The sequence below is a fragment of the Equus caballus genome, chromosome 10, assembly GCF_041296265.1.
Source record: "Equus caballus isolate H_3958 breed thoroughbred chromosome 10, TB-T2T, whole genome shotgun sequence".
Taxonomy (NCBI): Eukaryota; Metazoa; Chordata; class Mammalia; order Perissodactyla; family Equidae; genus Equus; species Equus caballus.
In genome coordinates this window covers 7,155,633-7,182,872 of record NC_091693.1, presented here as the reverse complement: position 1 = coordinate 7,182,872, position 27,240 = coordinate 7,155,633, and the positions used below count along the sequence as shown (strand labels likewise).

Genomic DNA, 27,240 nt, shown 5'->3' with positions numbered 1-27,240 from the left:
GAGACATCCCTTACATAGGGCGAGCATGGAGAAGGGGCCAGGTGTGAGATCTCAGAGAGAGGAAGCACCTATCACCACCACACCCCTGAACCCCTGCCCTCACTGCCCTGGTTTGCAGGCCTGCGGGAAGGCTCTGTCACAGGGAGATGGACGAAAAGAACGGCGCCCGCTGTCCCATCCCTTTTTTTTTGCCCTTGTGCCTGCTTCATCTCTCTCCTGTCTCCACGTCTCACATCCTTCGTGGCTATCTCTTCTTCCTCTCCCCATCCTCCGTGTCTATCCCCTTCCCGTCGCTGCCTCCAGCCTTTTCATCAATGTGAGCAGCCTCCCAGTATCTCCGCCCCCGCGCCTGGTTGGGGGTAACACAGCGCATGCGCTGTCAGCGCCCCTCCCTCTCCAATCCCATCCCCCGTCGGCGTCTGGGCCTCGTCCCCTTCTCTCTGTCTCCCTCTCTTCTCCCGTCACTTTCCCCGACACTGACACCCATTACTCCTGTCTCCCCAGTCTCAGCTTTGGTCTCCAGCCCCGTTGGCCCGAGGTAAGGTGGGTAGAGGGGACGCCCGCGGAAAAGGGGAGGGGCGAAGCATCCTGCATCCCGAGATAAACAAACCCGGGGAGGGGGCGTCCTAGACTGAGGGGCCTGACGCGGGAGAAGAAGAATGGGGGGCTGGGCCTGGGGGGAGTGGTAGACAGTGGGCCCACATACGGGGTCCTCTGATGGGTAACGGGCGTCCATGGGATTGCCCAAATTCCAAAGCTGGGGGCGTGGGGCCCTGAGAGCTTTTAGGGGCTCAGATCTCGGAGCCTGTGGAGCGCCCTCTCTAGCTGACCTCTGCCTCCAGGATTTGCCTGAAGGCCGCCCCCAACTCTGCGTCCGCCCCCCGAGGCCCACCGAGGACCATGACTAAGACAGATCCCGCTCCAATGGCCCCGCCGCCCAGGGGGGAGGAGGAAGAAGAGGAGGAAGAGGATGAGCCCGTCCCCGAGGCCCCCAGCCCCACCCAAGAGCGCCGGCAGAAGCCTGTTGTGCACCCCTCGGCACCTGCCCCCCTCCCCAAGGACTACGGTAACCACCTTCCCCGCCCTGGAATCTGGCCTGGAGCCTTGGATGGCCAGGGAGGTTGGGCTGAGCTCTGCTAGTGGTGATGGTGGGAGGGTACTGGGGTATTTGAAGGTGGTCTGAGGCGTCTTGGCTGCTGAGCCCTTGGATTCTGCACTCCCTTTCTTTAATTCATTCATTCACCCTTTGGAGAATGGAGTTGGAATAATCCTAATCTTTGATTTATGATGCATCATTCAATCATTTAGTCATTCAACAAACATTTGTTGAAAGACTGCTATGCACCTGGCTCTGTGCTAGGAGCTGGGGGAACAGCACGGAGCAAGACAGACCCAGTCTTTGCCCTGAGGGAACTCACAGACCTCAATAATGACCACACAAATCAGTATAAAACTATAGTATAAATATATAATTATAAGACGTGATGAGAATTGTGCTTGCCAAGAACGGGATGCTGCCAGAGCTCTTTCAGACATGATTTCTCTGAGGAGGTCGCATTTGAGGGACAGCTAATGAAGAGCTGGGGGTTAACCAGGGAAGGGTCGGAGGAAAGGGGTCCCAGGAGAGGTAACCCCATGAGTAAAGGCTCTGAGGCAGAAGGCTGTGGGGCTGAGGGTGGCCTCTTGGGGAAACGGAAAGTGTCTGATCATTCCCCAAGCAGTATTTATCCATTGCTGCTACTGAGGGACAAGCCTGACGCTGGGCAATAGAGATTTAGCAGTGAGCAGTCCAGGCATGAGCCCCGCTCTCAGGAGAGGAGAGCCTCAATAAGTGAACAGATAAATACATCAGCTAAATTCAGAGGGATTGAGAGCTGTGAAAGAAAGAAAAGACGGACATATAAGAGAAAATGGCTAGAGGGCAGCAACTTGAGACAGAGTGGTCAGGGTGGGTCTTTCTGATGGGGTTGCATTTAGGCTGAGACTCAGAGCATGAGGAGGAATCAGCCATAGGAGAGCTGGAGAAAGAGAGTTCCAGGCAGAGAGCAGCAAGTGCAAAGGCCCTGAGGCAGGACTGAGCTTGGAACAGCAAGAAGCGCATGGAGCTGCACTTAGGGAGTGATTGAAATTGAGGTGAGAGGTTGGCAATGGCTAGATCTGGAAGGGCCTTAAAGGCCATAGTGAGGACTTTGGATATACTCTAAGTGTGATGGGGAGAGCACTTGAGGGGGAGTTTAAAAGTAGAGGAGTGGTGGTCTGATTTATATATTTAAAAGCTCCCTCTGGCTACTAGGTAGAGAGGGTGGGGCTCAGCCGGAGTTGGATATATGAGGGGCTTTTAGAAGATATTGGCTGGGAATCCCCAGCAGCTGTGAGGTTCAGAAACTAGGTACCAGGTTCAGAGAGTAGGCATTGCCAGGATAGGGCAGGAGGGATGGCATCTGAGGATGCGTCACCCACTAGGGGTGGGTCAGAGAGGCTATAAGTTGACCTAAGGCTGATAGGAAAATGAGAAAGTTATCTGGGTGTCTGGGGCAGGGGATCTAGCCCAGAAAACCAGAAAATCTCCTTTGGAAATGCAGCTGGATGTGGCTTGGGCCTGTGGCCTGGTGGCAAGTCGGAGGGCCTGGGCTGCCTCCCCCTGCTTCCCGCCCCCCCCCCCCCCCCCTTGGAACAAGCCGGATTGGTCACAGAATGTGATGGAACCTGGAAATGTGGTCAGGAGAGAGGGAGGGCTAAGGCGGACTCCAAGAGGAAATCACGGATTTGCTTATTGAATTTGTACTTGAATTCAGCTGAGCTGGACCGAGCACCTGCTGCAGGCTGGGCCCTGGGGACCAAGGAGAGAACAAGGCAGGCTGGGAACAGGGCTTGCATCCTAGTGAGGGAGACGAGTGAGGAAGGAAGGAAGAGAGAAGAAAAAGAGGGAGGGAGGAAGGAGTAAACGAGTTTAGTGGTGATGTGCGCTGTGATTAAAGGAATGAAAAGGGTGGGAGATGGAGCCGGGCAAGGTGCTGATTTAGACAGAGCAATCTGGGGAGGCCTCTCTGAAGAGGTGACATTCCAGCAAAGACCTGTGAAGTCTTGAGAAGATCAGAGGGAAGACTGTCCCAGGCAAGAACAGCAAGTGCAAAGTCCCCGAGACAGGAATTTGCCTGGTGCGTTGGAAGGACAGAAGGAGAACAGTGTAGCTGGAGGGGACTGAGGGAGGGGGGAGGGCAGAGAACAGATGAGGCCAGTTTGTGCAGGGCCTGTGGGCCGCGGGGCTCTGAGTGTGACAGGAGCCAGGGCAGGGTTCTGAGCCAGGGAGGGCTGTGACTGGGGTTTTAAAAGGAGCACACAGGCTGATTCCTGGAGACACCTCCTGTGCGGCACTTCCCTGGGCTCTGGATCATCCCGTCCTTCATTTACTCACTCATTCAACACACGCCCTGAGCTCCTGCAGCGTGCCAGGCCCTGTTTGGGCGCTGACGTCACTACACAGAACACTCACGAGTCTAGTGGGGGCAGATGGAAGTTCCTCTGGGCACCACCCCAGCTGGCCACAGGTTAGATCCTGCCCATGGATTTGATGTGGATTGCACAGTATTTGAAAAAATTTTCGAGGTTTTTCTTAAAAACTGGGATTTCTGGCTTTTAAATTTGTTTTACTCTGTCGATTTGCCCAAAGCGTGCCCAATATTCTGCCAGAGCAACAGTGGCTAGAGCAGGAGCAGCCCCGTGGGGGGCCCCACAACCCCGGGGCATGCAGACTGCGGATGCTGCCCTCCCTACCACACTTGGGTTTTAAGGGGTGGGGCTCGCTGTTCTATGGGAATTGCCTGATCTTCCAATCTTTCATGACACACTGGGCGTCCAGATTTTTATGTGAAACCTCCTGATTTTGAAACCTCATGTACAACACACAGAAGTTGCCTGTGGCCCATGTGCCCCCAGTTTGAGACCCTGCATTAGAAGGTCTTAAGGGCAAAGACCTGGAGCCCCCCTGCCTCAGGATGGAAGGAGGGTGCCAGCTTGCCTTGGGTGACCTTGGACCTCTCACCACCCCAGCCTTCACCTTCTTCGACCCCAATGACCCGGCCTGCCAGGAGATTCTGTTTGACCCGCAGACCACCATCCCTGAGCTGTTCGCCATTGTGCGCCAGTGGGTGCCCCAAGTCCAGCACAAGATCGATGTCATCGGCAATGAGGTGAGAACACCGGAAGCCAGGCAGGGAGAGGCGGGGGTCCCTCCCACGTTTGGGTAACCTTCCCTGGACTCCTGGTCCTCCCAGATTCTGCGTCGAGGCTGCCATGTGAATGATCGGGACGGGCTGACCGACATGACGCTGCTCCATTATGCGTGCAAGGCTGGGGCCCACGGAGTCGGTGAGGGCCTGAACCCCCCCAAACCATGAGCCCCAAAACCCAGGCCCCTAGACCCAACACCCTCATTACCACCCAGAACCCCAGCCTGCAGACCTCCACCCTGACCCCTCAGCCTGAGACCCCAAGTACAGTCCCTAAGGCCCTGGGCCCACGCTCTGGAGGAGGGGATGCAAGCTGACCGGGGCTGTCGCGCAGGGGACCCGGCGGCGGCCGTGCGCCTCTCGCAGCAGCTGCTGGCCCTGGGCGCCGACGTGACCCTGCGCAGCCGCTGGACCAACATGAACGCGCTTCACTACGCCGCCTACTTCGACGTGCCCGACCTGGTGCGCGTGCTGCTGAAGGGCGCGCGACCCCGAGGTGAGGGGAGGGTACCCGGCTGGGAGGGGCGGGACCAAGGCCAGGGAGGAGGGCTGGAAGCCAAAGGTGGGTGCCCAGGGTGTGGGGGGAGGGGAGGAGACGTGGAGGGAAGAAGGTGGGAGGCCGAGAGATGGGGCCCAACAGAGGCCTGGCTGGGAGGGAAGGGGGGACCAGGATCCGAGGAGACAGTGGGAGGCTGGAGGCAGGAGGTGTGGGAGATGGGGCTCCGTGGTCCACAACCGCAGGACAGGGCAGGACCTGGTCGGGAGGGGCGTGGCCGAGAAGGCGGGGTAGGGCGGCGCTCTACAGCAGAGGTTGCCTGTGGTTGAGAGATGGGGGCTGGAAGGCAGAGGGAGGGCGGGTGCCGAGGACGCTCATCCGGAGCCCTCCTCTCCCCACTTCCCAGTGGTGAACTCCACATGCAGTGACTTCAACCACGGCTCAGCCCTGCACATCGCTGCCTCCAACCTTTGCCTGGGAGCCGCCAAATGTTTGCTGGAGCACGGCGCCAACCCGGCCCTGCGGGTACTGCCACCCTGGCCCAGTGCCCATCATCTTCCTTCTCCCTGCTCCCCTCCCCACTTCCCGCCAGCAGGCCTCTGCAGAGGATGGGGGGGAGGGGGCAGAACCACTTGCGTTTCTGAAAGCTCTCAAAATATTACAAAAATCATCTGTATGTTCAACAAATGAAATGATAGCTGACATTTATTTAGCATTCATGATATGTCAGGTGACTCTATTATGAGCCCTATTTTATAGTGGGGAAACTGAGGCAAAGAGAGTAAGTGATTTGTCTGGGGTCACCCAGCAAGGAATATCTTCTTTCAATCCTGGCTGACCCCATGATTGTGGGTAGACAGCATTTCGGGATGATGAAGAAAGTCAAGCTGAGACCCTTGGCAAATGAGAGGGTTGGGCCCCCATAAGCCCTCAGTGTGATCTTTGATTGCCCACCCATCCATTTCCAGGTCCCATCCCCAACATGAATTACTCTGCAGCACCCCAGGCACACATATCCTGGGGAGACATGGCCTGTGGCCCTGAGGCCCTGCCTCTCCTCACTACCCACTGGCCCAGTTGGACCCGTCCCAGTACCACAGGAGCCCATTTTCAATGTTCATCCCTCACATGGTCCCATTCCGGGCTTGGGGTCTCTGGGGGCGTGGCTCCCTGAAGGCATGGTCTACAGCACTGAAGGGTGACCTTCATTCCCTATTGGCCCCACCCCAGTCCCACCTCAGCATGAGGTCTCAGGGGTGGACTTCCCTGGGGACGAGGTCTGCACTTTAATGCCCCAGCCCTTCTTATTCCATTGGCCCAGGGTATGAGCTAGTCCCACCTCTGCTTCACCAAGATCCTGGGTCTCTGGGGGCATGGGCTCTGTGGGGGCATAGCCTGCACCACTGAGTCCTCGCCCTCTCTCTTCCCATTGGCTCCCAGAACCGAAAGGGACAGGTGCCGGCAGAGGTGGTTCCAGACCCCATGGACATGTCCCTGGACAAAGCAGAGGCGGCGCTGGTGGCCAAGGAGCTGCGAACGTTACTGGAGGAGGCTGTGCCACTCTCCTGTGCCCTCCCCAAGGTCACACTGCCCAACTATGACAACGTCCCAGGCAATCTCATGCTTAGCGCACTGGGCCTGCGCCTGGGAGACCGCGTGCTGCTGGATGGCCAGAAGGTCAGGGACTAGGAGGGAGGCCAGGGGGGGGACTCATCCTTCATCCCTCAGAGCTGGTCCTTGGGCAGAGTGCAGACTCACCCCTTTGTCTGCCCACCCTCCCAGTCATTCACACAGTATTTATTTCATCTAATAGTCATCCTGTGAGTGCCTCCTTTGTGCCCCACCCTCTTGGTCTGGGGCGGGGTGGGGAGACAGATCCATCACCTGTCAGTGACAGCCCAGAGCAGTCCTGGCTGTCATGGGGAAGCAGAAGCAGAGCAATCAGTGCAGCTCTGCCCCATTTGCATCCCCCTTGGCCTCGTGGTCCCCAGTCAGGGCTCACGTCTGCACCCAGAGTGGTTAGTACTTTGGGAAAAAAGTATAGGTCAGAGCGATCAGGGGTGTGATGGGGTATGCCCCCACTTGAAGATGAGGAGGAGCCAGGAGAAGAAAGGGAGAAGTGGTCTCAGGTAAGGGGAGCAGGTCAAAGGCCCAGAGGGCAGAGAGAATCCTCATTCCTCCAGGCCTTCCAACTTTGATTCACTTATCTGGTGGCTCAGGCTCCATACTGGACCCAGTCCATCCTTGGGGGTAAAGGTCTGTGTCAGCCTTGGCCCGGCTCTCACGGAGTTCCGTTTCTAATGAAGGAGAGACAATAAAGCAAACCCATAGTCAAGATAATTTCTGGTAGCAACAAGGGCTTTGACAACCATTAAATGCTTAGATTTAGTAAATTGTCTCTGACTGAGGGCAGAGATAATTTTAGCTGAGGTGTTTCAAGAAGGCTTCTCTGAGGAGGTGATGTCTGAGCTGAGATGGGAAGGAGCTCACCCTGCAAAAATATGGAGACAGAGGAAACAGCAGGTACAGAGGCCCAGAGGAGGGAAGGGGTATGTGACTGGAGGGTGAGGTGGAGAGGTCAGCAGGGTCTGGATCACACCAGACCTGCAGGCCACTGGAAGGAATTTGGATTTTGTTTGTTGTACTGTCAGAAGCCATAAAAGCCACATTTTGTTTCCTAATCAAGAGTTTTGCATGCATCAGCCTCATCTGGAAAGCTTTCTGTACATGATCTAATCACATCCCTGTGACAGTTCTGAAAGCAGGATGGATTGGCCCTCCCCATTTGACAGCCCAGAAGACTGTAAGAGGCTCAGAGAGGTGAAACCCTTTGTCTGAAGATGTGTGATCACAATCTCTGCCCCTTAGAGAGGCAGCACAGCACAATGGTTATGAGCTCAGGGAGTCCTCAGGCAAATCTCAGCTTTGTCACTTACCGGCTGTGGGGCCTGGGCCCAGTGATTCCAGCTCTCTGGGCATCAGTTTCTTCATCTATAAAATGGAGCAAATAACAGTACCCATCTCAGGGGGTTGTATGAGGTTTAAGTTGGTTAAAATGTGTACAGCGCTTTGAACAGGGCCTGGTGCCTCCTAAGCACTCTTTGTGGGCCAGGCACCGATGTCCACACCCCCGCCTGACGTGGGCATGATTAATTAGCCCATTGACAGACAAGGAACTGAGGCTCAGAGAGTGAAGGAGCCTCACACAGTGATGATAACCACACCCACTGCAGCTAGGCAACTTTACATATATTAAAAATGTTTCAATCAGACAACCAACCTATGCAGTGGATTGTTACCCCATTTTCCAGAGGAAACTGAGGCCCAGGAGGTCCCTTGACGAAAGCTACTGGATGATAATACTCAGCACTTACTGCCTTACTCAGCACCAGGCCCTGTTCTGAGAGCTTTCACTTCTTTATAACAGCCTGTCCATTGGACCTTTCTGAGATGATGGAAATGTCCTGTGTCTGCGCTGTCCAGTGAAGTAGCCACAGGCCACATGTGGCTATTAAGTACTTGAAATGTGGCTAGTGCAACTGGGGAAATGAAATTTTAATTTAATTTTAATTAATTTAAATTGAAATTGTCATATGTGTCTAGTGGCTATTTACTGCATTGGACAGGGCAGCTCTGTAACAATCCTATAAGGTGGGTGCGATTTCTGTTCCCATTACACAGATGAGGCCATTGAGGCACAGTGAGGTTAAGTCATACAGCCAGTAAATGGACAAGTCCGAGCTGGGAGTTGAGCCTGGGGCTCCCTCATCCACCCCACCACGCTCCTGTGTGCCAGTGATCTATTGTGGCCTCCCAGGGGCCCCTCAAGCCATATCCTTTCTTGTTTCCTCAGACGGGCACGCTGCGGTTCTGCGGGACCACGGAGTTCGCCAGTGGCCAGTGGGTGGGCGTGGAGCTGGATGAACCTGAGGGCAAGAATGATGGCAGTGTTGGGGGTGTCCGGTACTTCATCTGCCCTCCCAAGCAGGGTCAGTCCCACCCGGGGCCCAGAGGGGAGGTGGTGGGGTCCACTCAGTCATTGTGATGCTGCTGATTGGGTAATGGGGATTGGGGGATGATGGTGGGTCAGGGAGCAAAGGCTTGGACAACTCCAGCCCAGGCTCTTCCCCGCAGGTCTCTTTGCCTCTGTGTCCAAGATCTCCAAGGCAGTGGACGCACCCCCCTCGTCGGTCACCTCCACACCTCGGACTCCCCGGATGGACTTCTCCCGTGTCACTGGCAAAGGCCGCAGGGAACACAAAGGTCAGAGGGGGAGACCTAGGGGTGAGGAGAACCAGTCTTGAAGATATTCTGTGGGGAGCCCAGCTTCTGTGACTCAGTTTCTCCTCAGGCCCAAACTCTTGTTTTAGAGTTCCTGAGTTCTTTGAGTTTCTGACTTTTGTGACTCAGTTTTTCCTTTGGCCCAAATATCCTCAACTTTGAGAAAGGATTTTAGGGTTCTCCAGGTTCTTGACTCAGTTTCCCCTCAGGCCTAAAGTGTCCCCCCGCCCAGTTCTCTGGCAGCGAGGATTGTTTCCTTTCAATCCCAAGGACACCCCCCTCACCCACCCAGTTCTGGGGAAGGCTCTGGAATTCTTCTGATTGGAGCCAGGACACAGTTTCTACCTTGGGGCTTTCTGGGTGGCATGGGGGCCCCAGCCCCATGCCCTGTACCCTCCACCCCCAGCCAAGAAGAAGCCCTCGTCATCCCCGTCTCTGGGCAGCCTGCAGCAGCGCGAGGGGGCCAAGGCTGAGGTCGGAGACCAAGTCCTTGTCGCGGGCCAGAAGCAAGGCATTGTGCGCTTCTACGGGAAGACAGACTTCGCCCCAGGTGAGGACGGGGATCTGGGCGGTGGTGGGGGGAGGGCCCCAAGGCATCCTGACACCTGCCTGCTGCAGGTTACTGGTATGGCATCGAGCTAGACCAGCCCACGGGCAAGCATGACGGCTCTGTCTTTGGCGTCCGGTACTTCACCTGCCCCCCAAGGCATGGAGTCTTTGCGCCAGCATCCCGAATTCAGAGGTGAGCCCAAACTCCGACCCCAGCCCAGGGCACCACCCAGAACCCTAGTCCCCCCTCAGATGTCTCCTCCTCTTGGACCAGCAGGACAGTATGGATACCCACCCATGCCCTAGCTCTTTCTGCCTGGGGCCCCTGGGGCTCAGCCCCGTCAGACCCTGGACTCTTGTGGCTCTGATTCCTCCCACTCCTTGTGTCTCCCCAGGATTGGTGGATCCACTGACCCCCCTGGGGACAACGTCGGAGCCAAAAAAGTGCATCAAGTGACAAGTGAGTTGGGGACTGAAGTGTGGGGTCTGGGCCATGGGTTCTCTGGTATATGCTGGTGACAGAATCTCCAGTATTTAACTGGGGACACATAATCCAGGAAAATGATGAGACAGGATCCCAAAGAGGACAGGTGCTATAGGGTATAGAGGTGTTAGCCACAAGGCCCTGGGCAGGCACTGGGGACATGGGTAGGTGTTGGGGGACACAGGGAATATTATTGATAAGAGGTCCAGGTGGATATTGAGAATGTGGGGTCCAGCTGGGTATTGGGAATGTGGATAAGTATTAATGGCAAGGAGTCTGGGTGGGTCTTGAGGGCACAGGTGGGTCTGTCATCCCCTCACCTGAGACCTTTCCCTCCCCTTCAGTGACGCAGCCCAAACGCACCTTCACGACAGTCCGGACCCCAAAGGACATCGCATCAGAGAACTCCATCTCCAGGTGTGTAGCAACCCCTGGCCCCCTCTCCTCTGGGATGTTCAGGGAGAGGCAGCCACAAAGCCGTTGGACGTGGGTCTGGAGCTCTGGGTGGGGCTGGAAAAAGAGGTTAGGAAAATTTGTGACTAGTCAGCTTACCCAGAAACAGTCTTCAGGGAGTGAGGCCCCACACTGAATTCTGGTGACTTCAACTTGTAAGGGGCAGGTAGAGGGGGCAGAACACCCTCCACTCCGCAGGAGCCTGCGAAGGCACAGCCGGGGAGCCAGAGGCAGACTCCAGAAAGGCCGAGTCCCAGCCACGCGGGGAAGAGCTGGGGGGTGGGTCCCCACGTCCCCCGCCCCGCATCAGGGTGTGACACGGTTCTCCTTTGCAGGCTGCTCTTCTGCTGCTGGTTTCCCTGGATGCTGAGGGCGGAGATGCAGTCTTAGAGGCCCTGGACACCCAACAAAGAGACACAGAGCCCCCTCTAGCGTCTCCTGACACAAGGAGCCCCCCAAGTCACCCTGAGATAGAGATTCCCAGTAACACGTCCAGAATAGAGATCCCCATTAGCCAGCCCTCAATCACTGAGGCCCCATTATTAACAGATTCCCTCATAACCCCCCAACTACAGACCCCGTGTTACCCAGAAAGAGATTCCCTGCGTGTAGCACCTTTGGGCTAGTCCCTGTCCCCAACCCCTCAGAGCAGACCCCCCGATTAACAGATTTCCACTTCACCCCAAATGATGGTGACCTTCTCCATATAATGCTTTACAGCAGAACATTCCTGAGTCACTCATCACTGGATCAGAGCCCTCCCCCATTAACAAAGACCACCCCCCAATCAAGTCTCCTTGAAATAAACACAGGTCACACCTCCAGAGTAAGAGTAACAGACCTTCCTGTCGCTATCCCACATTTAACATCAGTCCCCTCAAGATGTTGTGACTCCCATGGTCACCCCAAAACCCTTACACTGAAATCAGAGACCCCCTCCATTAACAAAGGCCCCTGCTCTTACCCCTCAAGAAGAGACTCACATTAACCAGCCCACTGTCACCCCCAATTTACAGACACCAAAACAGTCCTGGAAGTGCTAATTACAGGACCCCTAAGTCTTCCTACCCTCTGCACCCTCAAGAAACCCCCAGTGCCTTGTATGAAGCCCACCCCACATGGCCTACAGCCCCTGTGCTGGCCAGGTTCCCAGAAAATTCTCTATTTTTTAAGTAATGACTTCCCCCTTTGGGGGACCCCAAAATTTGGAGGCCCCATTCTGAGACTCTGGGGATCACAAACCCCAGAGTATATGTCCCAAACTACCCTGTGCCCCCAAGTCCTATAGCCCCTAGAAGACCCCAAGGCCCTAACTCCCAGGACCCCAAAATCACAGAATCCCCAAATCCCCAGGGAATCCCAAATTTAAAAATCCAATCCCAACCCCCCTGGAAACCCCAGTCACGGAGGCCCCTGTGCCTGGGATGGAGGAGACTGCAGTCAGGATATGCATCCCGGGCTCCCAGGGCACCTCAAGCCCTACTCATAGGCACCAGGAGACCCCAAACAGGAATTCTCACCACTGGAAACCTGAGGACTTAAATGCTCCGACTCCGTGGGTCTCAAGACACCCAAATTCCAAGAGCCCCTGCCCCAAGGGAACCTCAAATCCTAAAGCCTCCATATCTAATACATGAAGGGCCCCAAGGCCTTGAGGGGACCCCAAATCCGGGAGCCCCCATTTCAATCTACATTCCGGTCATAGGTCCAAAACACCAAATCTGAGTCACTGGCCCCAAAGGACCTCAGCATCGGGCCAGAGCAACAGCCTGAGGGAGACCCTGAAGGCCCAGGGAGTCCAGGGCGGACCTGGGGCCCTGACCACCAAGGACAGCTCACGACTGCCCCTTCACTGCATGTCCCCGAACTCAGCATGACCCCTGCCCCCTTCAATAAAGACGTTTCTATGGCTTCTCTGTGTCGGGTCAGTGTTTGGGGAGTTAGGCCCTGCCTCTGTCCCCTTGCTGAGGGGAGATGGGAGAGGAAGTCCTTCAATCTCGCCTCCCTGCGGCATGGGCATAGGACGCTCTAGCCTGGGGGAAGTCCCTTCTTACAGTCTCCTTTCCTTCCCGTGGCGGCCACGGCTGCCCCTCCCATCTGGGCCCACTCCGCAGTGTGGACAGGTTCGGTTTTGGAGTTCTGATTGGTGGGTGCCGGACGAAGACCCGTCTCCGCAGGGTCCCCAGTGGCTTAGAGGCCAGGAGGCGCAGCCTATCGCTGAACGAGGGTGAGGGGGCGGGGCAGTACTGAGTGAGGGCGCCGATTGGGTGGAAGGCGGACCCTCATGGCCTTTGAGAGTTCCCATTGGTGTGAGGGCTTCTGCGTCAGACACGTGGGGCGGAAGTGGCTGGGAAGGGAATGGGGGTGTTGAATTTGGATGTTGGAGGGGACACTGGTGGACGGTCAGTTTTGGGGGTGGCGGAGGGCGGAGCTAGGGCTCCGAGAGGGCTGAGAGTGGGGATCTGAGGAAGCTCAGAGTGTGGGGTCCTAGAAGACTCAGAGAGGGGGCTCTAAGAGGTTCAGGGAGGGAAGAACATTTGAGAGGAGTCAGGCTCAGAGCTGAAGGTCCATGGGTGCTGCAGTGAAGGGGCGCTGAGGAAGGTGAAGTCTGAGGGGTCCAGAATAGGGGGATCCGACGAGACTGAGAGTGGACGCGTGTGAGGAGACTCATCCGATTGGTGGCACAAGGGTGCTCAGAATTGGGTATCTGAAAGGGCTAGAGGAAGGTCCATGGGGACCCTGAATGTTGGTGTAGAGCCAGTCTCATGGTTGCAAGTCTGAAGTTGTCAGGATGGGGTCTCAAATTAAGGTGTTTAAAGGGGCTGCGGGATGCAGCCCTGGAGGCTATGTGTGGAGCTCTTGAGAAAGGCTCCCAGTGAGGTCAGAGGATGCCCTCTGTGAGAGGCTTGAGAGGGCAAATATGTGTACTTTGATGGGCCCTTAGTGGATGGATTTTGGGGGAGTGTTCTGGGTGCTCACTGTCCTGGGTGTCCTGGTAGGAGCCTGGGGACTCACTGGGTGGCTTTGATCACGATGCCAAGGACTCAGATTTTAGAAACGAAGTGAGTTTCACTACAGGGCTGAGGTGAGGCCCTGGCCTGCAATAGAGCAGAATGTGGGGTCATAGCCTGAGGGTGGGAGGCTTGGTGACTTCAGCGTGTCCTCCCCTCCCCACAGGACTGGGTGCATGGAGTTGGTGTCGATGGAGGATCAGGACGCCAGGGTCCCAGCCCTGGAACCATTCAGGGTGGAGCAGGTTGTCAGGATGGGGGGGGCAAAGGGTGAAGGTGGGGACTAGATGGTGGGAGATAGAGTGGCTGACTCCTGGGTTTGTGGGCTGGGGCTGCTCCCTCCTTCCAAATTCATTCTTACCCTCAGGGTCCAGCCCCACCCTCGCTTGGGGACTTCCTACCCCCAAAATGGGCATTTGTCCCTCGATTTCAGGCCCTGGCCTGTCTGGGGACATCCTAAGCCTTGCTCCACAGGGAGGGGCTGCTCAGCAATGCTAGGGCCCCTGTGTAGGTCCAAGGGCCATACCTTCAGGGGGATCTTTCTATCCTAGGCACCACCTGTAATCTACTATGTCCCTGACTTCATCTCCAAGGACGAGGAGGAGTATTTGCTTCGACAGGTGACCCCAGTGCCCTCTGGTCTGTCCTCCCCCTCTTCCCAGATCCCTCCCCAACCTCAGGTCCTATGTGAGAGCCCCCAAGGCGACAGTGAAGATCCTGGCAGCACCCATCCCTCTCCTTCCCTATTCCTGTCTCAGGACCTGCTGAGGTCTGTCAGAAAGAGCTTTTCCCAGGAGGTTTAGGGGAAATCAAACTGATTCTTAGAAAGAAGGAGCGCAGACTCCCTGTGCTGAGATGGCCCAGTCTAGCCTCCAAAATGAGGATGTTATTAAGATCAGATTTCTTGTGCTCGAAGAGCGCAGTGTAACCCCAGAGCCTCAGAAACAAGGAAGTTAGAGAGCTCATCCTCTCTGTGCTGAAATAGCCCAATCCTGCTATCTTGGAGAAAAGGAGGTTATAAAGATAGGCAGAGATAGCCCAGTTCAGGCCGTTGCGATTTGGGAAATGAAGAATTTGCAGTGCTCAGATTTCTGTGCCGAGATAGCCCAGGCATCAGAATGTTACAGAGTAAGCTTTTCCCTCTGCTGAGGTAGCTCAGCATAGACCCAGAGTCCTGGGAACAAAGAACCAAGCACAGACCACCTGTGCTGAGATAGCACAGTCTGCATTCTTTTTTTTTTTTTTTAAGATTTTTTTTTTAAATTTTTCTTTTTTCTCCCAAAGCTCTCTGGTACATAGGTGTGTATTTTTAGTTGTGGGTCCTTCTAGTTGTGTCATGTGGGGATGCCGCCTCAGCGTGGCTTGATGAGTGGTGCTATGTCCATGCCCAGGATTCGAACTGGTGAAACCCTGGGCCGCCGAAGCAGAGCACGCGAACTTAACCACTCAGCCACGGGGCTGGCCCCCTGCATTCTACTTTTAAGCTTTGGGGAAAGAAGAATTTACAAAGCTTAGAGTCCTTGCACTGGGATAGCCCTTCACAGCCCCAGAGCCTTAGTTATAGAGCACAGATCTTCCCTTAGCTATCCCAACTAGTCCTGTCTAGTTCGAGTTCCAGGAACAAGTTAGCTACAGAACACAGTCCCTTGTGCTGAGATAGCTCATTCCAGCCCCATAACCATGAAGGGAATGAGGAGATTATTGAGTATAGACTTCTTGGAGATTGCCCATTCTAGACCCTTGGGATCTTGGCACTGGAGAATTTTCAAAATACTCTCTTTGCTATGCTGAGATAGCCCAGCTTAGCACATTCCCTCCTCCAGGTAATAGGAACAAGGAAGTTCCAGAAGTCAGACTGTGCTGAGATAGCCCAGAAATCAGGAAATTATAGAGTCCAGACTATTTGCTGGGCTGAAAGAGCCCAGGCCAGCCCAGAGCTGTGAGTAGATTCAAACCATGATTGTGTAGCCCTGGATCCTTTCCTTTGCCCTGGTAGACACAGGTGGGCTTTGGGGCCAGAGGCCTCCACAGAGGAGAGGGAAAATGACAGAATCTTGGGGACTCTGTGTCCCAGAGAATGATCCCAGACACTGAGATGACCCATTTGCACCCCAAGTCAAGACCCGTATGTTGGGCTGGATGGGAGAATCAGAGAGGGTGGTCCTGAAAAAGGGGTGATCCCCTCCCTATCTCCCAGGTCTTCAATGCCCCAAAGCCTAAGTGGACCCAGCTCTCCGGGAGGAAGTTACAGAACTGGGGTAAGTGTCCCTGCCTGGGGGCATGGGTGATTTGGGGGTGTGGGCTGGGGCTGGCGGCTCAGGTTGGGTAGGCTCAAGACATTGGGGGGTCCTTGAGGGTTCAAGAGGTCCCAAGGGCCAGGAGGATTCTGAGAGGTCAGTGGAGGTCCTGAGAGGTTAGGGATTTCCTGATGAGTGGGGAGGAGGGTTGTCTCTCGAAGGGTTCAGGGGTTTGGAGAAGTCAAGAAACCTTTGAAGGGTTGGATGGTGGTCTCCAAAGAGTCAGGGGTCCCTGAGGGGGTCAGAGTGCTACCAACCACTGGGATATCCCTAATGGGGGCTCCAGGTGCCAGGGCTCCTTGCTTGGGTGCCCTCAGGACCTCATTGTCCTCCCCCAGGTGGGCTCCCCCATCCCCGGGGGATGGTTCCTGAGCGGCTGCCCCTGTGGCTCCAGCGCTACGTGGACAAAGTGTCTGATCTCAGCCTTTTTGGGGGTCTCCCAGCCAACCACGTCCTTGTGAACCAGTATCTGCCTGGGGAGGGCATCATGGTAACCACACACCCTCACCCTGACCCCCAGACCTCTGATCCACCATGGGGCAGGGCATCATGTTGACCTACCTCCATTCTCATTAAGCAGCCGCATACCCCAACCAGGCATTCACCTCCCTGTCCCCAGCTGGGGAGCCCCCCTTGAACTCCAGAGGGTGGGGGGTGTGGACTCCTGCCCTGTCCAGCCCTGGTGCCCACTCCCCAGCCCCACGAGGACGGGCCACTGTACTACCCGACTGTCAGCACCATCAGCCTGGGCTCCCACACCATGCTGGATCTCTACGAGCCGCGGCAGCCAAAGGATGATGACCCTACAGAGCAGGTGGGCCCTGAGACACTGCCCCAGTCACTCGTGGGCACTCTGACATCCCACATCCTCCAAGAGGCCCCAGTCCCACTGGGCTGATACCCTCCCAGACACCTTCCCCTGTCCCCTCATGGAGTGCACTCACATCCTCCCAGACACCTGACCCATCTACTTGCAGAATGCCCTAGAAACCTGATGTCCACAGACACCCTAATAACCCCCCCATGCTGAATGGATGCCCCGACACCCTACAAATCTGCTGGCCCCACACGTTCAGATTGCTCCAGTAGCCCAAGGTCTTCATACCCCATGCAGGGCTCCCCAGTGTTCCAGAGGACACTGATATCCTCAGATACCCCAACACCATTCACTCATGGGTGGCCCTGACATCCTCCCAACATCCTGGCTCTCCCTGCCCACTGCACAGGGCACCCCGAGACTGACCTCCTCCCTGCCACTCCAATAATGTGATCTGCCATGTGGGACACCCCCAGATTCTCCTTGGCACCTCAACCCATGACTTGCTGCTCAAGGACCCCACAGATATCCTGTGTCCCGTCTCTGACGGTTGCTCACGACAGCAGCTTCCCTGACCTCTTTCTCCGGGTGATGCATTTCTGATACCCCAGTGTCCACAGAGACTGCCCTGGACACTCCCCAGATGCTCCGTAGGGCTTCCCTTTTTAGCCCTGCTGCTCCTGGATACTCTGACACCCTCCCCATACTGCGCCGGTGCCCTCGAACATCCTGATGTCCCCAGATACTCCCAGACCGCACCCCCCCCCCCCCATCTCTGCCTCACTATCTCCCTGCCTGGCCGCTGACCCTCAGTTGCACCTCCCCCCTCCCCTTCCCCGTAGCCCTGGACCTGGGACCCAGGGGATTTACACTTCAACCTCTCCATCCCTGGGAGCACGCTTGCCCCTCAGCCTTTGCCTCTGGGAACTCGACCCTCGTCCCCTGGCCCCCAATGTCTGCGGACCTCTCGCCTGTCCCCCGACTTCTGGGGACTGGCTGACCGTCGACCTGCCCCGCAGCCCCGGCCCCCACCCCGGCCGGCCACCTCGCTGCTGCTCGAACCGCGCAGCCTCCTGGTGCTCCGTGGCACCGCCTACACGCGCCTCCTCCACGGCATCGCAGCCGCCTGCGTAGACGCGCTCGACGCTGCCTCCCTGCCTCCCAACGCGGCCGCCTGCCCGTCTGCGCGGCCCGGAGCCCGCCTGGTCCGCGGCACCCGCGTCTCGCTGACCATCCGCCGCGTGCCCCGCGTGCTGCGCACCGGCCTCCTGCTCAGCAAGTGACGCCGGGCCCCGGGACCCGCTCCGACTTCGGACGGCTGCGTCCCTGTGACCTTGGAACCCTGGGGCAGAGGCAGCTCTCTGGGGTTATTTCCCCAGTAACTATGGGAACCGCAGGAAAAGGCCCCATTCCAAATAAAACAAAACAAAACATCTTTCTTTGGGTTTAGATTTCTCGGAGGTGGGGGCCAGATGCTTGGGTTCCCGAGGGGCAATGCATCTGGGACCTTAGATGGATGGTGGGGCCCCTGGGGTCAGATGAATGGGTCACTGGGTGGGGCAGAATCCGGGTCTCTGGTGTGTGTGGGGGTTATATCTGGAACCCTTTCGCGGTGGGGGGAGGGCTAGGGTGAGCCTGGAAGGTTCCCAGCTACTGGTCTGCTAGGGAGGAAGGAGTTAAGTGGTGCCTCTGTCACCTGAGCTGGGAGTCAAATTACCTGGTTCCAGGTTCCCCTTGGAAGGAGGTGGAGCCAGCAGGCCCTTGGGCCCCTGGCTGCCTCAGGCCTGGGTGAGTCCTGCTGACGTCTGGGGGGTTACCCCTGGCTAGGAAAAGGGCTTTTACTGGGGATTTTCATTGACTATCTGTCCCCAGGCCCCAGCTATGGCCCTCCTACCACCTCTGGACCCTAGACCCCCTTCAGAGCCCCTCAACCACCCCCCTGGAGCCCCTAGGGAACTGAATCTCGTTGGATGCGCCATCTGCCCGGCATCTGGAGAGGAGAGAATCAGGTAGGGGTTGGGGCTTTTGAAACTTGGGTCCCAAAAGGTACAGGGGTAGGGCAGGGTGGATAATGGGTCCCAGGGATCACCCAGGGGCCTGTCAATGTCCCCTACCTACCAGGCAGGAACAGGCCCAGAAACAGGGGCAGGATTCCTTGGACCCTCTTGAGCACTTCCAGGGTGGGCTGAGGGGCAATGAGCCTGCTACTGGCCCTCCCAGACTGCCAGCACCCTCTGCCAGTGAGGACCCAGCTGGGGGCAAACACCATGAGGTGAGCTGAGGTGCCCCGGGACCCTGTGCCAGCCCCACTTCCTCTCTGTCCCCCAGAATCTGCCCTCCACATGGGAGATGAAGTGATGGTGCTGGGAAAGTGTTGGGCATCTGGGAGGGGAGGGCCGCTCTAGAAAATGCTTCTTTACCAATCACTAAGGAAGTATCTCATTATTTTACCAACTGAGAGAGCATTATTTAATTGCTGGCTTGCATGCAGCCCTGTTCCTTGTAGGGGTATCCAGCTCCATCGCCCCCTCCCTCTCCAGACCCCCAGGCCCCACATGTCCAAGTTTCCAGGAGCGTGAAAACCTGGAGACTTTGAACTAGAGGGCCTCAGGCCTGGCTCTGCTGGGAAGGACTCCAGGTGGGAGCAGCATTGGTGCAGATCCGGAGATGGACTCTGCTGCAGAGAAGCATCCAGAAGGCAGGAGCCTACAGAAGAGGAGTGGCAATGGGAATGGGGGCAAGGTCTTGGTTGGCCCACCAGCCCTGACTCAGCCCCCTGTGTTCCCCAGTGCCCCATCTCTGCCCGCGACATATTGGAGGTTGACCAGGGGGACCTGCACCTTTGCCTGTTGGGGCTGGGTCTCCAGCTGCAGGACCTGGAGCGAGGCCTGGGGCCCTGGGCATCAGCCCAGAGCGGAATGGTCCAGCTGCAGGTGGGCAGTGGGAAGCCAAGATGTAGGAGGGTGGGCAGGGCCTCAGGAGTGAGTGTCAGCTTCCTGGCGTAGGAAATGGGTTTATTCTGTGTTCCAGGTGTCTAGATAGGAAAGGGACGGTGCGACTCTAGGTCCCAGGTCTCTGGTCCCTGGTGGGTGCGCGTGTGGGAAGTGATGCCATCCCTGTGTACCCAGGCCCTACAGGCAGACCTGCGTGGGGCAGCTGAGCGTGTGGATGCGCTGCTGGTGTTTGGTGAGGGGCTGGCACAGCAGAGTGAGCCCCAGACCCGGGCCTCCCTGGAGCAGATCCTGAGGGTCCTCGGAGCCCACCGAGACAGCATCTTCCGGCGGCTCTGGCGGCTGCAGGCCCAGCTGGTCAGCTACAGCCTGGTATGGCCCACCCTGGCAGTCCCTGGCTCTGGTGCCAATCCCACAACCCCCATGACCTCTGTCCTCTGACCAGGTGTTCCAGGAGGCCAACATATTGGACCAGGATTTGGAGGTCGAGGGGGACTCGGACGGGCCAGGACCTGGTGGAGTCTGGGGGCCCCGGGCACCCAGTAGCCTCCCTACTCCTGCAGAGTTGGAGTGGGACCCGGCAGGGGACGTTGGGGGCCTTGGGCCCTTGGGGCGAAAGACACCCTTGACACCAGGGGCTCCCTGTGAGCTGTGTGGCCACAGGGGCTCTCAGGGCAGGGGACAAGGCCTTGAGGTGAGACGGGGCGGGGCAGGGGACGACACCCGTGTGTGCCTCCTAGCAGGGTCCTTCCCTTTCAAGGAGGTCTTAGTGGCTCTCTCCCCCTCTATCTCTGTCGGAGTCTCTTTCTCTCTTGGTGTCTCAATGTTTTCCTCCCTCCCTCCCTCTCTCTCTCTCTCTGTTCCTCTCTCACTTTTCGTTTTCTTCTCTTCTGTCTGTGTCTACATTTCCTCATTTTCTCTCATTCTCCCCCTCATTCACCCCACTACAGCCACACTAGCCTCCTGGCTGTTCGAACATTCCAAATTCACTCCCATCTCAAAGGCCCCAGATGATGCCCAGCTCACTCCTCAGATGTCACCTCTTTGCAGAGGCCTGCCCTGCCCTCTCTCCTTCTCCTCTTGCTTTATTTCCTAAGAGCGATGACCACATTTTGACATATATTTATTTATTGGTGCATGGTCTCTCTCTCCTGCTAGAATAATGCTCCATGGATGCCAGGACTGTGCCTGTTTCCATGCCCACTGTGTCCCCAGCTCCTAGAAGAGTGCCTGGCATGTAACAGACACTCATTAAATATTTGTTGAATGAATAAATAATGTCTCTCTTCTCTTGGTTTCTTTGGCTCTGCCCCTCTCTTCGTCTCTCCTCAAGATCTCTCTCTTCCGCCAGAATCTCATCTCTGTGACACTCCCCATCCTGGCCCCTCCTCAACTTTGTGTCCCTTTGTCATTGGTTCTCCAAGGATCCCACACTGCTCTGTCCCCACAGGACATGCTCCTGTCAGGCCTTAGCCACCGGAAACACTTAGCAGGGCACCGAAGACGCTCCTTGCTCCGGAAGTCTCAGGTGAGCTGCTCCTCAGCTAGGTGTATCGCTCAGGAATCTTGATGGCAAGTGGCAGAAACCCAGCCTAGATTGAACTGCATAAAAAAGGGGATGCTGTTTTTTCATGTAACTGAAAAGTCCAGGCGCTGCTGAATGCAGGACCTCAAATGCTGTCAGGGCTCAATCCCTCCCTCCCTTGGGCTCTACTTCCCCAAGGTGGTTTCCTTCTCAGCAGAATGGCCACCCCAGTGGCTACACACTCACTTCCCACTGGTCTACCCACCCCAGGGGAAGGAGCGTGCTGCCGACCTTCAGGCAGCAAAGTTGCAGGGCTGACTCCCACTTGCCCAGCTTGGGTCATGGCCTCTACTCTGAACCAGTCACAGTGGCCAAGCTCATGGAGGACTCGGATTGGCCAGATCTGGGTCACATGCCCAATCACTGCATTGGAGGTGTGGGGTCAGGAAAGTGGGGAGGTGTGACCCCATCCCCCTCAAATTAAGCCACCGTTACCAGGAAAAAGAGGATCAGATGAAGGGCAGGTACAAACAGACATCCACCACATTGGAGGGGGTCCATGTGGGGTCCTGGGGATGGGGGATGGGGGGGGCCAAGAATGGAGGAGAAGTAAGCCCAGCCCTGTTGGCCTGTAGTAGTAAGAGAAAGTCCACACTGAGTGCCACTTCCATCCATTCTGCTGCTGGGTGCTGTCTACCTTTAGGACAAGAAGAGGCAAGCATCTCCCCACCTACAGGATGTGATGCTGGAGGTAGACCCTGGGTGAGATGCCTGGGAGATGGGTCTGCGGGTGTGGGGACAGGGCTCATGGTGGCAGCCCACGTATTTGCATAACACTGCATTTCCCTTCACAGAGCCCCTGCTCCTGCCTCCAGGTGGCCCCTGACCTTCCTCCTTCTCCTCTTCCTCTTCCTTCTCCTGGTGGGTGCCACAGTGCTCCTGCCCCTGTCAGGGGACCCCTGCTCCTCTCCCGCCCGACTGGCCAGGACACCTTACGTGGTGCTCAGCTATGTCAATGGTCCCCCCCCAGTCTGAGGACACAGCCCAGGCATATGTAATAAATGGTCACTTTCAAAGGATGTGTCTTAGTCCATTTGGGCTGCTATAACAAAATACTATAGACTGGGTGGCTTATAAATGATAGACATTTATTTCTCACAGTGCTGGAGGCTGAGAAGTCCCAGATCAAGCTGCCAGCAGATTTGGTGTCTGGTGAGGGTCCACTTCCTGGTTCATAGGCAGCTGTCTTCTCGCTGTGTCCTCACATGGCAGAAGGGGCAGGGAGCTCTCTGGGGTCTCTTTCATAAGGGCACTAACCACTTCCACCTCATGACCTACTCACTCCCAAAGGCCCCACCTCCTAAGACCATCATATTGGGGGTTAGGATTTCCACACATGAATTTTGAGGGGACACGTTCAGTCTATGGCAGACGTGTGAGGATATCCGGTGCTCGAGGACCTAGAAACTAGCACACGGTCCCGATATGTCTGGACAGCCGCCTCCACAGACCCCTTTGCCTTGAGCACAGGACACAGAACTGAATCAGCCCATCTTGGGTTGGGGTCCCTCGGACCCTGAGGCAAAAGATTCAAGCACAAGTAGCTCATTGGGGAGGGGGTCCCAGCAGACGGACAGGGAGCAGGGGGATTGGGGAGGGGGTCCCAGCAGACAGACAGGGAGCAGGGGGATTGGGGAGGGGGTCCCAGCAGACGGACAGGGAGCAGGGGGACTGGGGAGGGGGTCCCAGCAGACAGACAGGGAGCAGGGGGTGAACCAGGGACAGGAGTTGATGAGCTGGTTGCCGCTCTGGGCACCTGGGGAGCCATCCCACTGGGACCTCCAGGAGACTGTGTGGGACACGCTCAAAGTTGTTCCACCCTAGGGGTGAAGAAATTGTGACATTTAGGTACCAGCTCCCATTTCTCACTGGTTACAGCTTGTTCCTGGAGATGTTAACTCCCTGGCACTTCCTGCCTTTCCTGCTTCTAAAGGCCAGCAGGCGGAGAGGCACTGGAGCTTGCCACAGGAAGCCAGAGGCGTGTAGGGAAGGATGCAGGTGACGTGGGCGAGTTGCCTCTGACCTGCATCCATACAGGTGCTCTGCTCAAATTCTCCATGGGGGGCCCCCAGGCTGGGCCATCCCTGGCGCAGGACTGTGAAACCCCCTTTCCTGGGTCTTGATGACACCAGGATGAATTGCCAGGGCTTGGTCCTGGAGTCCAGCCTCCAGCCCCAGGTGTCTAAGCTCCTGTGCTCTCCAGAGCTTCAAGTGTCAGGACAAGAGGTGGAGCAGAATCAGAGTCAAGAGCAGAGGCGGGAGCCCTGTGCTAGGCTCCTGGATGTGCACTTAAGACAGATCTCCTCTCCTTAATTCTCACAACCACCCGATGATGTGTCCCCACTTAACAGAATGGGAAACTGAGGCTCTAGATGGGAAGCCACTGGCCTGAGGCCACATAGAGAGCTAGTGACTGAAGCCCAATCTCCACTGATTTAAATAGAAATGGGAATTTATTTTCATGGGTAACTGAAAAGTTTAGGACTTCAGGCACAGGTCGATCCAGGGGCTTAAATGATATCTCCAGTTCTTTTCTCTGGTTTGGCTTCATTCTTATCCTGGTGGTGGCCAGCGTGTCCCTCAAAACCTCTGAGCACACATCCCTCTGATTTAGCAGCCAATAGGAGAGTCCCTCTTCCTTTAGAGTTCCAACCACAGTCCCAGAGCTGGCTCCCCTGGACACTCCAGGTTCAGGGAGAAGTCAGGAGGCAAACCTGGGTCTGTCTTGTTTCAAATGCCAGGCCAAGTCTCTGTCCCCAACCACGGAGGCATGGTTTCCCTGGGGACACTGCAAAAAGGGCCGGCAGTCTTGGCAATATTGACCCAAATGACCGGGTAATGGAGCAAATCTGTGTCATCCATTCATTCATTCAACATTGACTGAGAGTCTGCTGAGCGAGGTCTGGGTCAAAGGGCAGGGCTGTGACAGTGAGCAAGACAGGCTGAAGTCCTGTCTCTGTGGAGCTGACATTATAGTCGGGGAGACCAACAGTAAGTAAAAGAAACAGGTAAGTATGTAATAGGTCCGATAGTGATAAGTGCTAAGGAGAAAGAGGGGGCAAAGGGGAAAGGGGGTACGATTTAATCAGGGTGGTGGAGGAAGGCATCAGGGTGACAATTATGTCATCATGTTCTAATTATTGTCGTTATAGCAAATCCTAGTGAGGAAACCAGCCACGGTGGGGCCTCCGAGTAGTGCTGTCCAATGGAAAGAGAACGTGAACCACAGATATACTTTTAAATTTCCTAGTAGTCACAGTGAAACAGTAGAAACAGGTGAAATTAATTTTAATGATTTAATTTATATTCTCTTTAACCTGATATATCCAAAACATTATCACTTCAACATGTAATCAGTATAAAAATGAGGTATTTTACAATCCTTTTTTCTTACGAAGTCTTTCAGACAATTAATTTTCAACAGATAAAATGAAAGGTAATCCTACCAAAACAATAAACTTGTGTTTAATGGAAAAAAAATATTTTACACTGCTTCAGTTTTAACATTTAAATGACTTAAAACTTATAAAATTAAAAAGAAATCCTCATTTCAAATGCTCAAGTCACAGGTAGCTCCCAGGTACCACACTGGACAGTGCAGAACTGAAGGAAGAGTATTCCAGGTTGAGGGAACAGCAAGTGCAAAGGCCCTGAGGTAGGAGTGTGCCTGGGATGTGAGAAAGCCAGTGTGGCTGGAGCATGAGTCGTGGACGGGGAGAGTGGGAGGTGAAATGAGAGAGGCGATGGAGCCAGATCAGGTGAGGCCTTGTGGACCACAGTGAGGACTTCTAGTTGAGTGAGATGGGCACCACTGGAGTTTGTTTTGGTTTTTCAGTTTTCATTCTGCTACTTTTTGAACTTGTACAAAAGGAGAAGGAACAGCATTACAAGTCCTCCTGGACTCATCTTCAGCTCCAATCATTATCAACTCAGAGCCAATCCCATTTAATCTTCCCAGGCACCCACTCCCCGAGGAGTGGGAGAGAGGAGCTGAGATGAAAACCGAGGCTGAGAGAGAGGAGCAAGGTGCAGAGGTCCCGAGGTGAGTATTAACTGGAGACAAAGCTGAAGTAGAAGCCACACGCCCAAGGGGCAGAGCCTGTGCTCTGGGGCCCTTGCGTGTCTCCCCTTGGCCCCCTCCAGGCCTTTCCCCACACTGGTCCTCCTGCTGAGAAGCCTATCCCCACCTTCTGACAAATTATATCTCTTCAAATTATAATTCTGCAACTTTCAACCCCATTTGATAACTATTTGGGCACCTGCCTCCCCCACAGGGTTTAGGGCAGAGTCATGCTTCTCTTCTGTCCATCCTCCCTTTGGTCTGAGGGCTGGGCTCCTTCCTAACGTCCTCCTCCTCCTCCCAGCTGCATCTGCTAAGAAGTCGTCTGCTTTCCACTTATTTAACCAACATGGGTGCAAATACAGCTCAGGGGTGCAAAATGCAGTACCCAGAGAAAGTCTAGGGCAGGCCCACACGGGGACACGGGAGGGGGTGTGCCTGTGGTCTGCCCGCCCATCTCTCCTCCCCAACCCCTGGGCCTTGCTGACAAAAATCCCAGCTTGTAGCTGAGACTGGACTCTGCTACCAGGCTTGAGCTCCCCACCACTGCCTCAAGGATTCCCAGCCAGGCCTCTTCATTTCCTCTCCTGCCTCACTGCCCTCCATTAAGGAGTCAGCTGGGGTTTCTTTGGGGTCAAACCAGGATGGGTCCCATGGATCTGCCCAGTAGAGAGAACTATGCTGCTGGAACCAATTTGCCAGTCTAGACAGCTCCCTAAACCCACCCCTCCCAGCGGGTCACTTCTTGGTTTGTGGGGCATCTTCAAAAATCCCCAAACACATAAAATCTTTAAGACCACCGACAGGGAAGTAAGCACATCCCAAATTTTATTCCCTTTGTTCAACAGTCCTGAAGTTGGAAGGGCACAGGAGTCACGATGCCCCCTCAGAACCATCAAGTAGAGGTCTTGAGGGGTCTTTAGTTGATCGGCTAGCGTGAGACACCCTAACCCCTTCCTCACCGGTTCTAGTTTGTCGCAATAATTGGGGAAAAGTTTTCCAAAGGGGGATTCGGGGCTTCTCACCGTCCATAAAGGCATCTTCCCAAATTCCTCAGCAAAAAGTCTGCTACAGGAGAGGGGAGTTGAGGAGCCAGGCATCAAAAGGGTGTCCCAGTCTCTTTCTGTCCAACGAGGGCGGGGGGGGGGGGGAGCGGGGGGCGGGAGTCCTGACTCCCCTTGCCTTGGAGTAAGTAGCTCTCAGCTTGACACAGTCCAGCCAGCCGGCGACCCAGGCCGCCCCAAGCCCTCAGGGAAGAGTCCGACCCGTTACCGTGGATCGGGCAGGCTTGGACATCTCTCGCCATCCATCATGGGTGTCTCTAGGCCCTCACATTGCCAGGAGGTCTCTCCGATCCCCCCAGTCCATGGAGCTAGTCTCTTAAGACGTCTCCCCTTCCATCAGGCGGGTTCCTCGATCCCGTCACGCAGTCAGACTTGCCCCCCGGCTGCCCTGCGCCATCGGGTGAGCTCTTCTGCCTGTTACCGTCCATCAGGCGGGGTCTCTGGTGACCCCATGCTGTCGGGAGGGCTCCTTGGACTGTTACCATCTTCAGGCGGGGTCCCCGGGACCCTCGCGTCCCGGGGCTCCTCGGTCGGCCCCCGCGGGCGCACGAAGGCACCCATGGCCGTGGCGTGGCCCGAGCGTAGCAGCTGGAGCTGGCGCCGCCCGCGGCGATACAGGTACTCGATGCGCAGGACGTCGGAGCGCGGCAGGCAGGCGTGCTGCCGGAACTCGGCCCGCACCCGCGCCTCGGCGCCCGGCTTCCCGCGCGCGGCGCGCAGCAGCTCGCGGTACAGGCTCAGGACCTGCCTCTGCAGCCGGCTGGGCCGGCTCATGGCGGCGGCGGGGCCGGGATGGCGCGCAGAGGAGGCCGCGCCAACCGTGGCGCCGTGGCGCTGGGCGAGATGGAGGAGCGAGGCAGCGAGCACTTCCGCCCCGCGCGCTCCCACAGCTCCGCCTCCCGCCTCCCGCCTCCCGCCTCCCTCGCCCTCGCGCCCCATTGGCTGTCGCTGCAGTGACGTCAC

General features: G+C 56.2%; 4 protein-coding genes and 1 long non-coding RNA gene across 21 annotated transcripts; 3 read left to right on the top strand and 2 right to left on the bottom strand.

Annotated features, from left to right (window-relative positions):
• The first annotated feature begins 344 nt into the window (after window positions 1-344).
• Window positions 345-12,403, top strand: CLIP3 (CAP-Gly domain containing linker protein 3). 2 transcript variants are annotated; one of them, XM_023649606.2, is made up of 14 exons: window positions 345-538; window positions 843-1,066; window positions 4,051-4,190; window positions 4,275-4,368; window positions 4,564-4,725; window positions 5,132-5,250; window positions 6,166-6,402; window positions 8,579-8,714; window positions 8,860-8,988; window positions 9,413-9,556; window positions 9,625-9,748; window positions 9,951-10,015; window positions 10,384-10,456; window positions 10,828-12,403. In XM_023649606.2, the coding sequence occupies exons 1-14, from the start codon at window positions 372-374 to the stop codon at window positions 10,880-10,882; spliced, it is 1,869 nt and encodes a 622-aa protein (XP_023505374.1). In that variant the 5' UTR covers window positions 345-371; the 3' UTR covers window positions 10,883-12,403. The 2 variants fall into 2 exon arrangements, with proteins under 2 accessions (XP_023505374.1, XP_023505375.1); XM_023649607.2 differs by having other exon boundaries at window positions 357-543.
• LOC138915890 (uncharacterized) lies at window positions 5,413-7,803 on the bottom strand. The gene is made up of 2 exons (XR_011422315.1): window positions 7,662-7,803; window positions 5,413-7,022 (listed from the first exon to the last, which is right to left on the bottom strand). It is a non-coding gene; the product is annotated as an uncharacterized lncRNA (long non-coding RNA).
• A 412-nt stretch (window positions 12,404-12,815) lies between the features above and the next one.
• On the top strand, window positions 12,816-18,052 carry ALKBH6 (alkB homolog 6). Of its 16 annotated transcripts, XM_070224100.1 has the most exons (9): window positions 12,827-12,894; window positions 13,492-13,577; window positions 13,670-13,748; window positions 14,055-14,123; window positions 15,327-15,442; window positions 15,701-15,761; window positions 16,139-16,290; window positions 16,498-16,614; window positions 17,637-18,052. In XM_070224100.1, exons 7-9 carry the CDS (start codon window positions 16,162-16,164, stop codon window positions 17,898-17,900), a joined length of 510 nt encoding a protein of 169 aa, XP_070080201.1. In that variant the 5' UTR covers window positions 12,827-12,894; window positions 13,492-13,577; window positions 13,670-13,748; window positions 14,055-14,123; window positions 15,327-15,442; window positions 15,701-15,761; window positions 16,139-16,161; the 3' UTR covers window positions 17,901-18,052. The 16 variants fall into 16 exon arrangements, with proteins under 16 accessions (XP_014589055.2, XP_014589071.2, XP_070080188.1 ...); XM_014733569.3 differs by lacking the exon at window positions 15,327-15,442 and having other exon boundaries at window positions 12,816-12,894; XM_070224096.1 differs by lacking the exon at window positions 13,492-13,577 and having other exon boundaries at window positions 12,829-12,894.
• A 307-nt stretch (window positions 18,053-18,359) lies between these two features.
• SYNE4 (spectrin repeat containing nuclear envelope family member 4) lies at window positions 18,360-22,169 on the top strand. The gene is made up of 8 exons (XM_023651245.2): window positions 18,360-18,626; window positions 18,739-18,889; window positions 19,407-19,550; window positions 19,746-19,940; window positions 20,014-20,262; window positions 20,845-21,096; window positions 21,797-21,855; window positions 21,948-22,169. Exons 1-8 carry the CDS (start codon window positions 18,499-18,501, stop codon window positions 22,126-22,128), a joined length of 1,359 nt encoding a protein of 452 aa, XP_023507013.1. The 5' UTR covers window positions 18,360-18,498; the 3' UTR covers window positions 22,129-22,169.
• A 2,266-nt stretch (window positions 22,170-24,435) lies between these two features.
• SDHAF1 (succinate dehydrogenase complex assembly factor 1) lies at window positions 24,436-27,195 on the bottom strand. Its single transcript, XM_023649600.2, has one exon. The coding sequence runs from the start codon at window positions 27,049-27,051 to the stop codon at window positions 26,695-26,697; it is 357 nt and encodes a 118-aa protein (XP_023505368.1). The 5' UTR covers window positions 27,052-27,195; the 3' UTR covers window positions 24,436-26,694.
• Window positions 27,196-27,240: the final 45 nt, after the last annotated feature.

Bases quoted from the DNA above. Each gene is read 5' to 3' on its own strand.
- CLIP3 (XM_023649606.2), top strand. From the start codon at position 372: ATGCGCTGTCAGCGCCCCTCCCTCTCCAATCCCATCCCCCGTCGGCGT. The intron at 1,067-4,050 runs GTAACCACCTTC...TCACCACCCCAG, and splicing joins CCCCCTCCCCAAGGACTACG to CCTTCACCTTCTTCGACCCC. The intron at 10,457-10,827 runs GTGTGTAGCAAC...TCTCCTTTGCAG, and splicing joins TCAGAGAACTCCATCTCCAG to GCTGCTCTTCTGCTGCTGGT.
- ALKBH6 (XM_070224086.1), top strand. From the start codon at position 12,851: ATGGGGGTGTTGAATTTGGATGTTGGAGGGGACACTGGTGGACG. The intron at 14,124-15,700 runs GTGACCCCAGTG...CCTATCTCCCAG, and splicing joins AGGAGTATTTGCTTCGACAG to GTCTTCAATGCCCCAAAGCC. The intron at 15,762-16,138 runs GTAAGTGTCCCT...GTCCTCCCCCAG, and splicing joins GAGGAAGTTACAGAACTGGG to GTGGGCTCCCCCATCCCCGG.
- SYNE4 (XM_023651245.2), top strand. From the start codon at position 18,499: ATGGCCCTCCTACCACCTCTGGACCCTAGACCCCCTTCAGAGCCCCTC. The intron at 18,627-18,738 runs GTAGGGGTTGGG...CCTACCTACCAG, and splicing joins TCTGGAGAGGAGAGAATCAG to GCAGGAACAGGCCCAGAAAC. The intron at 21,097-21,796 runs GTGAGCTGCTCC...GTCTACCTTTAG, and splicing joins CCTTGCTCCGGAAGTCTCAG to GACAAGAAGAGGCAAGCATC.
- SDHAF1 (XM_023649600.2), bottom strand. From the start codon at position 27,051: ATGAGCCGGCCCAGCCGGCTGCAGAGGCAGGTCCTGAGCCTGTACCGC.